Source organism: Rhipicephalus microplus, chromosome 2, assembly GCF_043290135.1.
Source record: "Rhipicephalus microplus isolate Deutch F79 chromosome 2, USDA_Rmic, whole genome shotgun sequence".
NCBI classification, from domain to species: domain Eukaryota; kingdom Metazoa; phylum Arthropoda; class Arachnida; order Ixodida; family Ixodidae; genus Rhipicephalus; species Rhipicephalus microplus.
Genome location: NC_134701.1, coordinates 229,855,173 through 229,869,564, shown reverse-complemented (window position 1 = coordinate 229,869,564; position 14,392 = coordinate 229,855,173). Strand labels below are relative to the sequence as shown.

The window sequence follows — 14,392 nt, the reverse complement described above, 5'->3', positions numbered from 1 at the left end:
CACTTTAAGAGAATCAGATGGTCCACCATGGTGTCACTCATAATGATATCGTGGTTTTAGGTCGTTAAACCCCATTAATTATTATTGCGCCAGCTAGCTGCTTTTTCTATCTATCTATCTATCTATCTATCTATCTATCTATCTATCTATCTATCTATCTATCTATCTATCTATCTATCTATCTATCTATCTATCTGTCTATCTATCTATCAGCGACATTCGAGTGCCTTGGCTCGCAGCTCAACTAGGAGCCACGATACTCGACTGCCGCCATAAGCAATAAAATCGATTGCATTCCCGAAGTTTCTCTGCTTAGGTGACTTTGAAAGAATTAGTAATGGTCGCACTCATTCTCTTTTCTACTCACTGCTACTTCACGTCTGAGCTTCATTTCACCACTTCTAGCGATGCCCATAGATCAACAGCGACACCAATACACGAAATTGCAAAAACAAGGGGAGCAAAGGAAGATCAGAAAACGACAAAGCGCCGCTTCAGCCGTTTCAAGTCTCAGGCGCCATCGATTGTCCCAAACCGGCAGAAAAGGAAGGGGAGAAATAAAATGTCCGTTCGTGCAGAAAGGGTGAAAGAGAAAGAGAAGGACAATGTCTCGTTGAGAGACTGACAAAGCAAGCGAAACCGGAAGCGCCAACATTACAAAACAGCAGTGATGAGAGAAACAAAAAAGAAGTAGGAACAGTAGCACGACCCGAGAAGAAGTGGTGCTTCTGTGAACCCTGGTCTCGCGTCGACGTCCGAGCGGACAGCTAGCGTTGCACGAAAATTGCGCTTCGCACAGCCATCCATCCCTTGCATCCATGTAGAAACGAAACAAAAGTGGCGTGGAGAGGAGAATCTATGAATGGTAGTGTGAGGGACCCAGAGAGTTACAAAAGAAAGCTTGTGGAGAAGAACAAGACAAAGAGCAAGGAGAAGAAGACCCACTAAGCGTCGATGTCATCGTCTTCAAGACCCTCTGCGAGCGCAGGCCTTGGGTGCAAGGACGGGCACGAGCAGCGGGGAAAGGGTAAACCGAGGAGGCGAAAGACATTGCCGTTGATGTCTTTTTTGCATTCTTTTTTATGTTTATTCTGCGGCAAACGCAGGAGGCACTCACAAAGCATTTCTGTTGAAATGGTGGTAGCCGACGGATTGTCGCGCCCAGTACGAGGAAATCCTTTTTGCTGTGGCCACCGCGGAGACCCTATATCGGAGACGAAATTTCACTCAAGTGGGGGCGCGTCAGTCAGTCGAAATGTGGACGGCGCATTTTGTTTTTATTCCTTTTGTCTTAGTTATTTGCTGTAGCCACGGCGACGTACGCATTGGCAAACACGAAGTGACCCCGACCGCAGCGGCGGTTGCTAGGGCGAATGAAAGCCCCGAAGCTTTCGCCAACGGCAAAAAGAAAAGGGTAGTCAGCATGAAGTCAGAGCACTTAAGAATCTCCGGGTAGTGCATGAACTGCCCCGATACTTAAGGACATGTGTATCGAAACACCAGGATAAGTCGTTGGCATGACACAGATACACCAAAAGAACAAGATCGGCAATTTACAGAAAGCCCCATTTGTCGCACTCTGTCCAGAATTGTTTAGAAATAGTCATGCGTCACAGAGATGCACTTCCGAGAAAATGATGAAGTCAACGGTTTTTGCGAAAAAGTCACCGTCACTGCTCCTCGAATTCGAGAATTGTTAGGACTTCTGTGGCCTCACTATGTGCAATACCCGAAAAGCGTTGCTAATTCGGAAAAAAAAATGAGGACACCTCGGAAAAGAGAATGAGGACACCTAGTGAAAGTCGGAATGCCAGAATTATGAGCCTCTTGCGTGCGAATGCTGTTTCTAAAGGATCCGTATGATACCGCCATCGATATAAGGAGCAGCTAAACAATACATGACCCTTGAAATTAAAAGATATATTGACTGGACATAGAAACCACATCCGTATGCATGTGTGTACGCATACGTAATGCATATATATTCCACTGCTCTTATTGAACGGCTACGTGAAGACAAGCTCTCTTGCATCAACAATCTTGAAAGTTGCTTACTAAAGTGACAATTCTAGAGCCACGGTACTCCGTAAACATTACACCATAGAATACTCAATGGCCACACTAACCTACACAGTAACAAGTAGTACTCAAGAGCAGGCAATAAACATGTACATTTACTGAAGCCTTCACACTTATGTAAAAGAAAAAAAAATGAAGAGTCGGCGCAAAAAAGAAAAAAAAATACCGACGGATGAACACTTTACATCACTAACAGCCTTAAAAGATGATCTGTTGACGCAGAACATGGTCTGGCGGTAGCGGTACCCGGTAAAGAAACCTTTGGGTCTGAGACGTTGGTCTTCGGTACCGGTGGCTGGACAGGGTGCTCACTCCAGGAGCGTCTTGTAGGCGAGGAACGTGTTGCCGCCGTACGCGACCGTGTTGCCGATGCAGAGCAGTCCCGTGGAGAGGCCGAAGTGCCAGTCGACGCCGTAGCGGAACTCGGATGCCAGGTAACCTGTGGTGGAGAGCAGGTAGCAGAACACCGCGAACACATTCAGCAGGCGGTACGTGACGCTGAAGCCGTGCATGGGGCCGTCAAGCAGTGCGCACAGCAGCAGCACCGCCGAGACGAGGAGGAAAGTGAAGGCCGTCATTGCCATCAGCACCGTGTCCAAGCGGAAAGTGTAGGCCATCTCCTGCTGGTCGTAGTTGTACTTCATCAGGCTGATGACGATCACGAGGCCTACCAGGATCTGGAACATCTTGAGCACGCCCGAGGGCGTCCGGATGTAGCTCGTGTAGTACGCCATGACTGCCTCGAGCTTGCCTGTGCTGTCTGGCAAGCTGCTAGGAGAGACTAGGTGCTTGTCCTTGCTACAGCGTGGTGTAGTCGCTGGCTTAGGATCTCAGCAGCCACACTGTACCGTCGGTAGATCAGGAACTTTCTCCGTCGGTGCACGAGTGTCGACGGACGGAGACGACCTGCCGACACCGGCGGATCGCCTTCAGGCGATCGCGACGAAGGCGTACCCACAGACGAGGCTCATGGTCCCTTGACAGCGCTTACCGCCTTTCGCTCGGGGTAGAAAGAGGGTGGCGGAACGACCGCCTTCATCTTCCTCAGTGCAGAAAAACGAGACTATTTAGGCAATGAAAAATAGCTGCGAACTGGGAATCTTAAGTGCCCACTACGGCACATGCCGATATTGACACTATAAAAAGCAATGTTTACAAGACTTTCGCTGCAATATTTATTTATTAACCTAATTTTCACACTCCTTTTAACAACGAGAGCTTCGGTGATAATGGTGCATTGCTGGTCACGAAAATAATGATACGTAGCTGACATATCAGTGATCGCACATTCTGTGCACAGAAGACAACAAAGAAGAGGGCTGGTCAGATCAATATAGTATACTATAGTATACTATAGTCATGTACTATAATAGATGCTATAGTATACGCACCAGTGTAGATACCTCTTGTAAAGAGCCACGCATCGTGTCATTTTTACATAATATTATTGATGACTAAACGACACCATCGACGATGTGTAGAGACCATTAGTGAATAGTGTAAAAAAAACGCGCGAGGAAATTAAGCAAATGTTGACCTTTGCAATAACACCACCAAACGTATAAAAGAAGTTAACTATTACCGCCGCCTTTGTAGTAGGAAACAAGCCACGATGAGACTACGAAATCGCGCGTGACCGAATCACAGGTAAAACAGAGGGACCCAGAGTGTTACGGCTGCCTTGAGGAAACAGTGACATGAACTTTACGCATGTCTCATTTTTTTTTACCTTTCTGCCCTTTTGTAAATGAATTCTCTCTTTCTCTTTCTCTCTATGACTCGTTTTTTTTTTGCGTCCACGTGAAGTTAACGAGCCCTTATTAACGATTTGGTAATCATAATGCAACGCAGGAACAAATACATATCTGCAATATCGGTTATTACTATTACGGAGAAGCGGACCGACACAGTATGACCAAAATAGAGCTATGGCGCGGTGTCCTCCCGTGGTCACGCCCAATCTGATCAGGTGGCCAGAGGAAACGGTGACACGAGTATCAGCAAAAATTCTTTCTTCTATAGGGGCGCGCGCATTTAGACATGTGTTCATCACCACAAACGTCATCCCCACCTTCATCAGTGCGTACGTATTACACGGGATTAACACTGAAAATTTAGGAATTGCAGCGATTCATGACGTCGCGAAGCATTTTTACTTCAATCTTATGCGAAGCGTCACTTCTACATCGATGCTGGCCCGAGCAGCGACAAGAAGACGCTCGCTTAGGCCAAGTTGGGTGCTGAAAACACCGAACAGGAAGAAACGTATAGTGGACAGGACAGGCGCTCCTATCCTGTTCAGAAAAAAATATGCAGCCTGCAGGCTAATGACAACAAATTGTTTGTTCAACGCAAATGGTCGGTCATGTTAACGGTGAAAGACGTCTGCATCGCTCAGAACTTCATTCGGGCCTGCCGATTTTTCCATTACGCAGAGCTGACCTCCTTTCACCGCCATGCATGGCTCATCACAGACCGATTCCGAACTGCGGCTGATCACCGGCCCTGCAACTAAATTTAATGTCTCTTAAGAAAGTCTATATATTTTGAATTTAGCGAACGTTTCTTTAAAGTTGAACGTTTGAGCAGCATGCGTCTTTTTGCCCATGGCATGAATCGTATTGTCCCACTTCCCGCATGTACTCGGAGTTTCGAGCTCAATCTTGGAGTCATGTGAGCATCGTGCATGGTGTTTGCCACCAGCATGTTTCATTCATTTTTAATGAACCAGCATTTGGTATTGGGGTCTGACAATTTATGTAGCACATACGTTTTTGCTCGTGAACGAAGGACAACAGGCGAACACGCCCTGGCCATACACAGCTTCACTGTAAAAGGTCAGCGATCTTTTCGAAGCACATACGTTTTTGCTCGTGAACGAAGGACAACAGGCGAACACGCCCTGGCCATACACAGCTTCGCTGTAAAAGGTCAGCGATCTCTTCGAAGCGTTATCGTACCGGAAGCTTCCCATAGTGCCGCAAACCAACCTTAATCCCATTTCCGTTCATTTGGTGCGATAGCTATTTGCTAGAAGCAAGGTTGGTTTCCCTGTTGTAATTGAACACAGGCATCCGGTACTCCGTTGGGCGACCGACATCAGTGACGGTCCGGGCGCTTTCTGTTTGCGCTATCAATAACCGCCTTGTGCTTCGGCGACCATGGTGATGGTAGAGGGAAAGAGATGAACAACGTATGTTCGGCACTCGGTCATGTGGAAGCACATATATCAATCAGTTGGTGCCGAGAACTCGAAGGGGTGATGTCGGGAAACTACAGTGTTCCCAGATGCTGGTGCGGCACTCATCGACGGCGTCATCTCACCACCTGTTTCTCGGGCACGATAACGGCGTGCATAAACATGCATGTCATGTGTGAAAAACTTCAACGATGAAAATTGTAAGGGGAGAGATAAGGGTGTATTGGGTGCGATCTGTGGTTTTTGCATTATTTGAGGTTACCGCGCTCACCTAGATTGTGTTTAGTACGAATGTTCGACGAATTAAAGCATGATGTACTCAATTATGCTTACGAAAAAGTTTGAGAAAGAGAAGTTTATTGTACACTCAACTTGTACATAAACAAACGAAACATCGAAAACAAGTAAAGCCAGCGTACACATCTTACAAATGAGCAGCAAAATCTAATTGATCTCTGGGTATCCAAATGTTACAAGTCAAAGGAAAATGAGTCAAGTTAATCACATTTTATAGAATAACACGTATGGATGCGTACTAGAGTGGGCGTATGGCTAGAAAGAAACAACTGGAAACTTCAGCTGTCCATCTCTTACTCTGAAGAAACATGTGTGCCATCGTCGAAGGAAAGCCTCTTCACCGTGCGTTTCCAGTTGCTGATCTAGGTTCCACACAATGAGCCGTATTTTCTGGAGTGCTGGATAGGCGCCTTTATGCGGCTTTTGCCGTATTTCCGCTAAACAGCTTAGCCACCACAGTACGTACAAGGTCACAGTAAAGACCGGTCTTGCAAACAGTCCACGTTCTGTTCCCATGCGCACCGTGCGAAAGCCAAAGAGGTGTTGTACCATGTGCCAGACGCCCTTCGCCACCAAGCACTGAAACAGAGCATGTTGGGCCGTCTCTCTTTTGCCGAAGTTTGTTTCGCGGTCATTTGGAACGACTCCCCAATGTGCCAACCGGTCACGCGTAGGCAATGCCCTACATCTTCTCAACCAGTCAAACTCGCGCACCTGGTTAGGTACGCGATCGCAATGACATCGTTTCCATTTTTTCGGGCAGGATGCTTTTTCTTTTTATTGCCTCAGTGTGCTACTTGTAATCATTTTGCTTATTTCCTGCGATAAAACATCTTCCACACTGCATCAACCTATTGATTCCACTGTTCGTTTTAAGCCACTGGCAGTTCTGTAAAACTTCAGCGGAATTTCTGTTCGTCGTATGATGTATGGATTTGCCTTAAAAGTACCTTTTAGTGTACTGCTCCAGTACATCAAGAGCCTGTACCCGGGGTAGTCGCTGTCATCGAAGAGCTTCTGTGTTGTTTTTGCAGCCAGCGCTCTCGTGAATGTTGGTATGTCTGGGAGACTCAGGCCACGACGGTTTGTGGGAAGCTGTCAAAATTACTTTTGTACCTTTGCTGGTTTTCCTCCCAAGAGGAAGGTCCCCGCCATGGAGGCGAGGCGTCCTGTAACACGGCGAGGTAGAAGTGACATGTGTGCTATGTAAAACGCAAAAGCGCATGCCTGTGTGTTGATGACTGTTGCTTTTGCCGTTAGTGACACGTTAAAATGAGTGGCTGCTGCTAGGACATCGGTGGATCTCCTAAGCACGTCATCCCAGGTTCTTTTTTAGACATCTCCTTCCTCAAAGTAAACGCCTAACACCTTAACAGCTTGAACGTATTCTCTAAGTCTCCTGGCAATATATAGTTCTCTGAAGCTTCCAAAGCACAATGCCTTACATTTGGTGGTGTTTAAAAGAGTACCAGACAGACTGAGCGAAAATGTCAAGGAATGTACTATGGCCAGATAAGTTACGAAAAAATACCGAACTTTTATCGGCGTATGCGACAATTTTGAAGTTTTCCTTGGCTAACATCGGGAAACCCACTATGCGGTCGCAGTTTGCATCCTTTCTAATCAAAGGCTTCAGAGATAAAATGAATAAAACCGGAGACTACAGACAGCCTTGACTCACCTCTTTTTGAATTGCAAAGCTTCTGGTCACTTCATTGTTGAAATAAGGACAGCTTGATAGATCCTGATAAAGTATTTCCACCATTCGCACATACTGCTCTGGGAGGCCAAAGATGCGCAAAATAGCGAAAAGATACCCGTGTTCAACTCTATCAAATGCTTTGACCTGATCAAGAGAAATAAATACTCCTGATATCTGTTTTTATTTGGCATATGCGAAGAGGTCTCTGATGATTGTAATAGGTGCGCAGACGGAACGTCCTGGTGCTGCACATGACTGCAAGGGGAACACAACCTCTTCCTATGAAGGGAGCAGACGCCGTGATAGCAGCGTGGCTACTAACTTTTAGTCTGTGTTTAGCAGGGTAATAGGCCTCTACGATTTAGGATATGAAGGCTCCATACTCTCTTTCAGCAATAGAATCACCCTTCTTTCGCAGAAGGACTGCTATTTTTGGCCATCACGCAACAAGATATTCACGAGATCGGTGATCGCATCTCCCAAGATAACGAAGAAACAACGCAAGTAAAATCCCGTGATTATTCCGTCTGGGCCTGGTGACGTGGACGTATTCATTGATTTTAGGGCATACCATACTTCTTTATCAGTTTCTACATATAATACTAAACCGTCTTCCGAGCCTAGCGATAGCAAACCTTCACAAAAGGCTGAGAGTTTTACACTAAACTCGTCATCCTGTGCATCATGGTCTGCAGTGAACAGTTTTGCAAAGTAGTCTCGGAAAACTTCTTGAACTTCGTCCGGGTCATTAACAATGGTACCGTTCTCTTTCAGCGCCTCATCGATGTAGCGGTGCTGGCATCGATGATCACGGTTTCTTTGTGCATATTACAAGTTTTCAAGTCCATCTGTCGATAAGTGCATTTCTCTTGCGAGCCTTGTAGCCTGAGACCTCTGCTTCAAGAGATTTTGATAGTTAACTTGTTGTGCTTCAAGGTATTCAAGCATAGCGAACGTAGTTGACCCACCTCTTCCTATAATTTGAATGTGTCAGAGAATCTAATTCATCTTGGCCGTGAGGCGAGCGTGGCTAGCTTTTCCTGCCTGCTGAGCTATGAGGCGCAAGCGAGATTTTAACGATGTAGTCGGAGTTATGCAATATACTTCTGCCAGTGAGGCCACCAGCCTAGTTTGAAGCACAGAAATGCTTTCGTCATCATGAAGAATAGTTGGGTCCATCCTTCATGGTTTGCGGATTCCCGTCGTTTGCTCACGTTAAAGGTGAAGAGTAACGAGGCAGGATCACTGAGTTTCTGTTTGATTGGTGCAAGCTTGGCCATTTCACATGCTTATAGGTTCGCTAAAAAGTCGTCGGGCACATAGACTCTATCGATTCAGCTTTGGTGACTGCCACAAGCGCGGAATGCGACAGACGAAAAATAACTGTAATATTGTTGGAAGACCGTTGACAATAAAACATGTTAGGCGCCGGACGCATGCATCTCTTTTCTTCCCTTAACGTGACACACATTTTGGTAGGTGATGTTGGGTAATCTCGTTCTTTACGAGGCTCACTCGGCCCGGGATACTTGTGTTTACATTGTCTTTCCACGTTGACTACATGGCCTTTTACAGAAATCATTGAAAAGCCTTCGCAATAGGCCACGTGAGCAAGTACCACATCAGATAACCACATGTTCTGCTATTTTCGCCGTATAATTTAGGACCAACCGACCGACCAACCGACCGAACAACTGGACTGACTCACTGACTGATTAACTAACTTGCTGAATAGGAAGGAAGGAAAATAGGAGGGAAAAATGGCAGGGAGGTTAACCAGCCTATAGGCAGCCGGTTTGCTACCCTGCGCATGGCATGGGGATGGGGGAGATGAAAGATAGAAGGGAGAGGGGGAAGAGAGAATAGAGACAAGCACAGCACATTCGGCAGCACACGCGCGCACACTCAGTCTTTCACGGTGTGACATGGCTGTTTACAGCCGCTTGTTCAAGTCCGTGTCGCGTAGGAAATTCAACAGAGCTTTTGTCGCCTTCTGTTGCAACGTGTTCTCTCGGACACTTGAAAGAATAGTGTCAACAGACATTTGGCTGTTGCCGATGCGCGCAAGAACGGACGCCAGTCACTAATAAATAAAACACTGTTGGTCTCTCCGTCAGGAATCGGTATAACACGAAAGCAAAATGTGCCCGTATAGTAAAGTAGTTGAATGTTTTCTGCACCGTGATATAAGACAGCTTGCCTATAATCGATATTGTTGTTTGAAAGTTATACCCCAGTTTAAGGGTATTTGAACCCCACTGCCCGATCAGAGGGAAACGCAACGTGCGTCGTGTTGACCGGCTGCTAGTTTTCGAGGGGCGAACGTATGTTGGTAACGCAGAGTTACGGTCATGCTAGAGTGTACTAGAAGCGTGTAGTACTCTAGCCAGGCCAAGTAATTAGCGTGGTAGAGTTATTTTTGGTATAAATGAGGGCTCTGATCTAGGCCAGCGCTGAGGGTAATGTCGCCACCCGGCAGGGTGCTAATGCGTCGCAAAAATTGCACTGTAGGGGTGAAACTCCTTATGCCGTGGGTCGTGCATCCACGTTGTATGTAGTAGTAGTAGCAGCAGCAGTAGTAGTAGTATTTGATTGATTTGTGGTGTTTAACGCCCCAAAACCACTATATGATTATGAGAGGCGCCGTAGTGGAGGGCTCCGGGAATTTCGATTACCTGGGGTTCTTTAACGTGCACCCAAATCTGAGTACACGGGCCTACAACATTTGCGCCCCCATAGGTAATACAGCCGCCACAGCCCAGATTTGATCCCGCGACCTGCGGGTCAGCAGCCGAATACCTTAGCCACTAGACCACCATGGCGGGGCAGTAGCAGCAGCGCAGCAGTAGTAATAGTAGTAGTAGTAGTAGTAATAGTAGTAGTAGTAGTAAAAGTAGTAGTAGTAGTAGTAGTAGTAGTAGTAGTAGTAGTAGTAGTAGTAGCAGCAGGTAGCCACCTGTCGTTTAGTCTTTGGAATTTCTGCTGGATGGCGGTATTTCTATATGATGAATAGGTGAAAAGATACGAGATGGTGGTACTTGGAGTGTTCACTAGATGGACGGGCGAACGCACGGACGGACAGACAGAGAAGCAGACGGACGGGTGGATGGCCGTGCAGATAGATGGACGTACATATAGACAGACAGATTCACGGACGAATGGACGCACAGACGGACGCATGGACGGGCGGACGCATGGTTGCACGCTAGGACAGATGGACGGGCAGACAGATGCACAGGCGGACGGACGCATGGACGGACGGAAGCAAGAACGAATGGACGGATGGAAGCGCGGGCGGACTGATGTATGCTTCGCCCCACTCATCATCATTCAGTTCGTAGATATGCTGTGATTTTTTTCAATTCGAAACGCGCCGAATGGGACGGACGTGTGAGAACGACGCTTTGAAAGGACTAATTGTGGATTTCACGGCCAAGATGCGTTACTTCACGAAAGAAATAGCACAGGAAGGACACTGTGGTACACATATAAAAGGCGCCTTACGCTTCTACTGCATGTGGCCGAGGCGCAGGGGGTATAGCGTGCCCGGCTTTACTTGCCGTGGACCAAGGTCGTAGGTTCGAATCCCCATTTGTGTTCTGATCATGTGTATTCTTTCAATTCTATTTCCGTGGCGTAAATACACCACTGAAGTTTTGGTGAACCCCGGAATAGAACACTTTAATGCGAATAAAACTTTTACAAGGCGTAGCATTCTGTAACACTTGAAGGCAAAAGCCTGCTTAATTTCATACTTGGTAATGCATTAATTTGTACAAGCAAGAACCAGACTTCTTAGAAGATATGATTCGCCGATGTGTGAGAGACATGCAATAATTTACCTGAATGTTTTTAGTGGATTACAACAGTGGAAGCTGCACGAGGCTACGATAAGTAATCTTACATGTTGTTTTCATTGTCGTATTTGAAGTCTAGGGGCTGTTAAAGGCACAAAAGTGTGGTAGGCAGAGGAAAAAAACAATAAGTTTGCTTTATGATTTGTGGTTTGGCCAATTACGCACCTCTTTAGGAGCAGAAAAACGATAAGGAAAGCGAGACATACATAAGAATGAGGAAAGCTTCAAACATTGCGTTTGATGATGCCTCATGAAAGCAACACTTTTCTGGCTGAGTAATGCTCCCGATAAGGAGGTGACAATTAAATGCGAAGCATTTCTTAGTGAACTACGGCGACATTAAGCGTATCTATCTATCTATCTATCTATCTATCTATCTATCTATCTATCTATCTATCTATCTATCTATCTATCTATCTATCTATCTATCTATCTATCTATCTATCTATCTATCTATCTGCTTACGATTGGGTGCTATCGTGGTCACCCCCTTAGCTTGGCGTGAACCAAAATTAGCATGGGAAGGTAAGATGGTTCGACAAATATGACACGCTGGCCAAGACCTAAATAATGTCACAATCCCGCCGCGTACGTAGGGAAACGCTTCCCGCCAGACAGAAGCACATACCCATGGGCGACTATGTGCCAGTAGTATGCGGGTATGTGCCACAGGGGATTGACAGTTAGTATCTACCTAAGAATGACGAGAACACACATGGGCAAATTTAACGCGCGAGCGTTAAGAAATACCCGACGTCGGTAGCGTTGACCCGACGAATGCAAATAATAAATGTCGGGGTCCCAGCAGGAATCGAAACCAAGCATTCTGCGTGGCAATGAAGCATTTTATCACAGAGCTACGCCAAGTCTCGGAACTACTTTTCAAATAGACGGTAATCTTCGTGAAACGTCAATAGTGGTTGCAGGGTTGCCTATCCAATTTTATAAACATTAAATATGTACGTACTCATTTGATAAACAGAAGAGCGGCTGCTTGGGCTAGTTGGTATGACATGACGATAGTTATAGCGTGAGAACATAACGACGACAAAGAGACAAGAAGGACACGAAGGACTCGTGTCCTTCGTGTCCTTCTTGTCTCTTTGTCGTCGTTCTGTTCTCGCGCTATAACTATGTCCTTTGATACAGCCGTCACGTCGGTTTAACGTCTATTGTGGTTAGTTGCCATGCACTGAAGTTTATTTATTTAGCAGTGTCCAGGGCCAGCATCTTCGCGAGCATCAGCGCTTCGTATCAGCTTCTGGTGTTGCTGTTACAGTTGGCATCGTTACTTAAGTGCAAACACCTGGTTAAATAAACATATGCGACATTTCAACATATGTCTGTGCGTGCAGGATTTGTATATCTATTTAGTGTCGTTTTATGGCGTGTCACTCAATAAAAAAATTGTAACAGAGTGTCACGGACTGCGATTTTTGCGACCCGGCGTCACGGCAATTAACGGGCGCCGTACTCCCCCCCCTGACCATGGGAACGGCGGGCGCTTGAAAGAGAGCCGCGAAGTGCAGAATGGGGTGCTCTTCTTCGAACGTCGCCACCGACGTTTGATCCTTTCTACCTGCAGCGGCGTCTGCAGGGTCATGGAAGGCCGCGATGTACGCCGAACAAGGATTTGACTACGGGACGCACCAGCTGAGCGCCAAACAGTCTGACCGTTTCCACGAGAAAACCGTGGAAAAAACCTCTGGTGGCCAAGCCGTATGACAGCACCCCAACAGGTTGTCACTCTCGCTAGTTGAGGGCCCTCTCCTAATTAGAAAGGGGTGGGGTCAATATATTTTTTAGCCGGAGTTTCCATCAATTAAACGCGCATGATTGGACCCATGTAGAGGTCTCTTGTCCCCAAGGAAGAGAGCGAGAAGACACGAGGGGGATTTAAGCGCACAATTATGCACTGCTAGGCAGTCTAGTCGCTGACCAACATGGTTTAGAAACAGATCAACAAGTATCTCCTCTAGAAGTTTTTAGTGTGGCTCTGTATCGGCTGGCCACCTAAACGTAGCCGTTCGTATAGTTGTGACGCGATATTAACGTCTGCAACGTACACATCGGGACTTCGCCTCGAGTTAGCTCAACCTGCCCGAGGTCACCTGCAAGCACTAGCCTCCCGTAGTCACCAGCGTTGCAACACCGCCGACATCGCAGTCGTGCCAGAACTCTCTTCGACTTCTCGCATCCGATCGTCGGGGACGCAACGCTGCCGGTCATCACACGTATGCCTTCACCTGTTTATATCTTCGAACTTTCTCCTCCGTAGTTCTATTGTTGTTAGTTTGTGTAGTTTGTAATAGTTCTCTCTCGTAAGCTGATTTATTGTTTTTTAAATGTACTTTTCTAGTTGTATCAAGTGTTGATGTATTTTCTTAGTTGTATTGAAGTGTTGTACTGGATCCCGTGTGCTGCAATATCACTAGAGTAAAGTTTGTTTTGTTTTCTCAAGTTTCTGATCTCTTCACTGTCTCTGCTTGCGTACGGAACGAACTAACGTGTCACTCCCGTCGCCCACTTCGCCCTGGCGACGCTAGAGTGACAGCTTGTAACAAAACTGGCGTCCGCGACGAGGACGTTCCGCACAAGAGTAAGACAGTGAGGGGTGAACGAGAACCGTGCAGACAGCGTGGTGATAGAGCCGCACAGTTGAAGTGGTTGCATCCTGCATATGATTGCGCTGTTTTTATAGTGGCATTATAGTGACAGTTTGCAGTATGGAGTGTATGGATTTTGATAAGTGGATCGCGCACGGTAAACAGTTAGGCCTCGAGGGCGCCGAACTGAGACAATGGGTTAAGGAGCAGCAGGAACAGGTGCAGGCGTTTGCCAGAGAAGAGCGGGCACTGGCCCGGCGGGAAAAGGAAAAAGAAAGGGAGAGAGAGCGCGAAGAAAAGGAGAGAGAACGCGAAGAAAGGAAGAAAGAACGAGAAGCGGCAAGGGAAGTGGCAAGGGAAGCCGCAGAACGGGAAGTTCAGTTACTGCAATTAAAGATTCGCCTCGGTGAGAGTAGCAGTGTGAGCCGATCTAGCAGTGAGCACGGCGATGCCGGGGAGAAGCCGAGTTTGAGAATACACACAGGTAGACTCCTCGTCACCTTTGACGAAGGAAGGGACGACTTAATGCGTTTATACGCCGGTTTGGGAGCTTCGCCAGAGGGCAAACGTGGCCTGAAAGCCAATGGGCGACGGCGCTTTCAACATAACTTACAGGAGAGGCGCTAAGTGTTTATGGCAGGCTACCGCCTAC

The 14,392-nt window shown here is 46.8% G+C and overlaps 1 protein-coding gene across 1 annotated transcript; it reads right to left on the bottom strand.

The window, feature by feature from the left end:
- Positions 1-2,154: 2,154 nt before the first annotated feature.
- On the bottom strand, positions 2,155-3,137 carry LOC119169495 (uncharacterized). Its single transcript, XM_037420536.2, has one exon. The coding sequence runs from the start codon at positions 2,811-2,813 to the stop codon at positions 2,388-2,390; it is 426 nt and encodes a 141-aa protein (XP_037276433.2). The 5' UTR covers positions 2,814-3,137; the 3' UTR covers positions 2,155-2,387.
- Between the last annotated feature and the right edge of the window lie 11,255 nt (positions 3,138-14,392).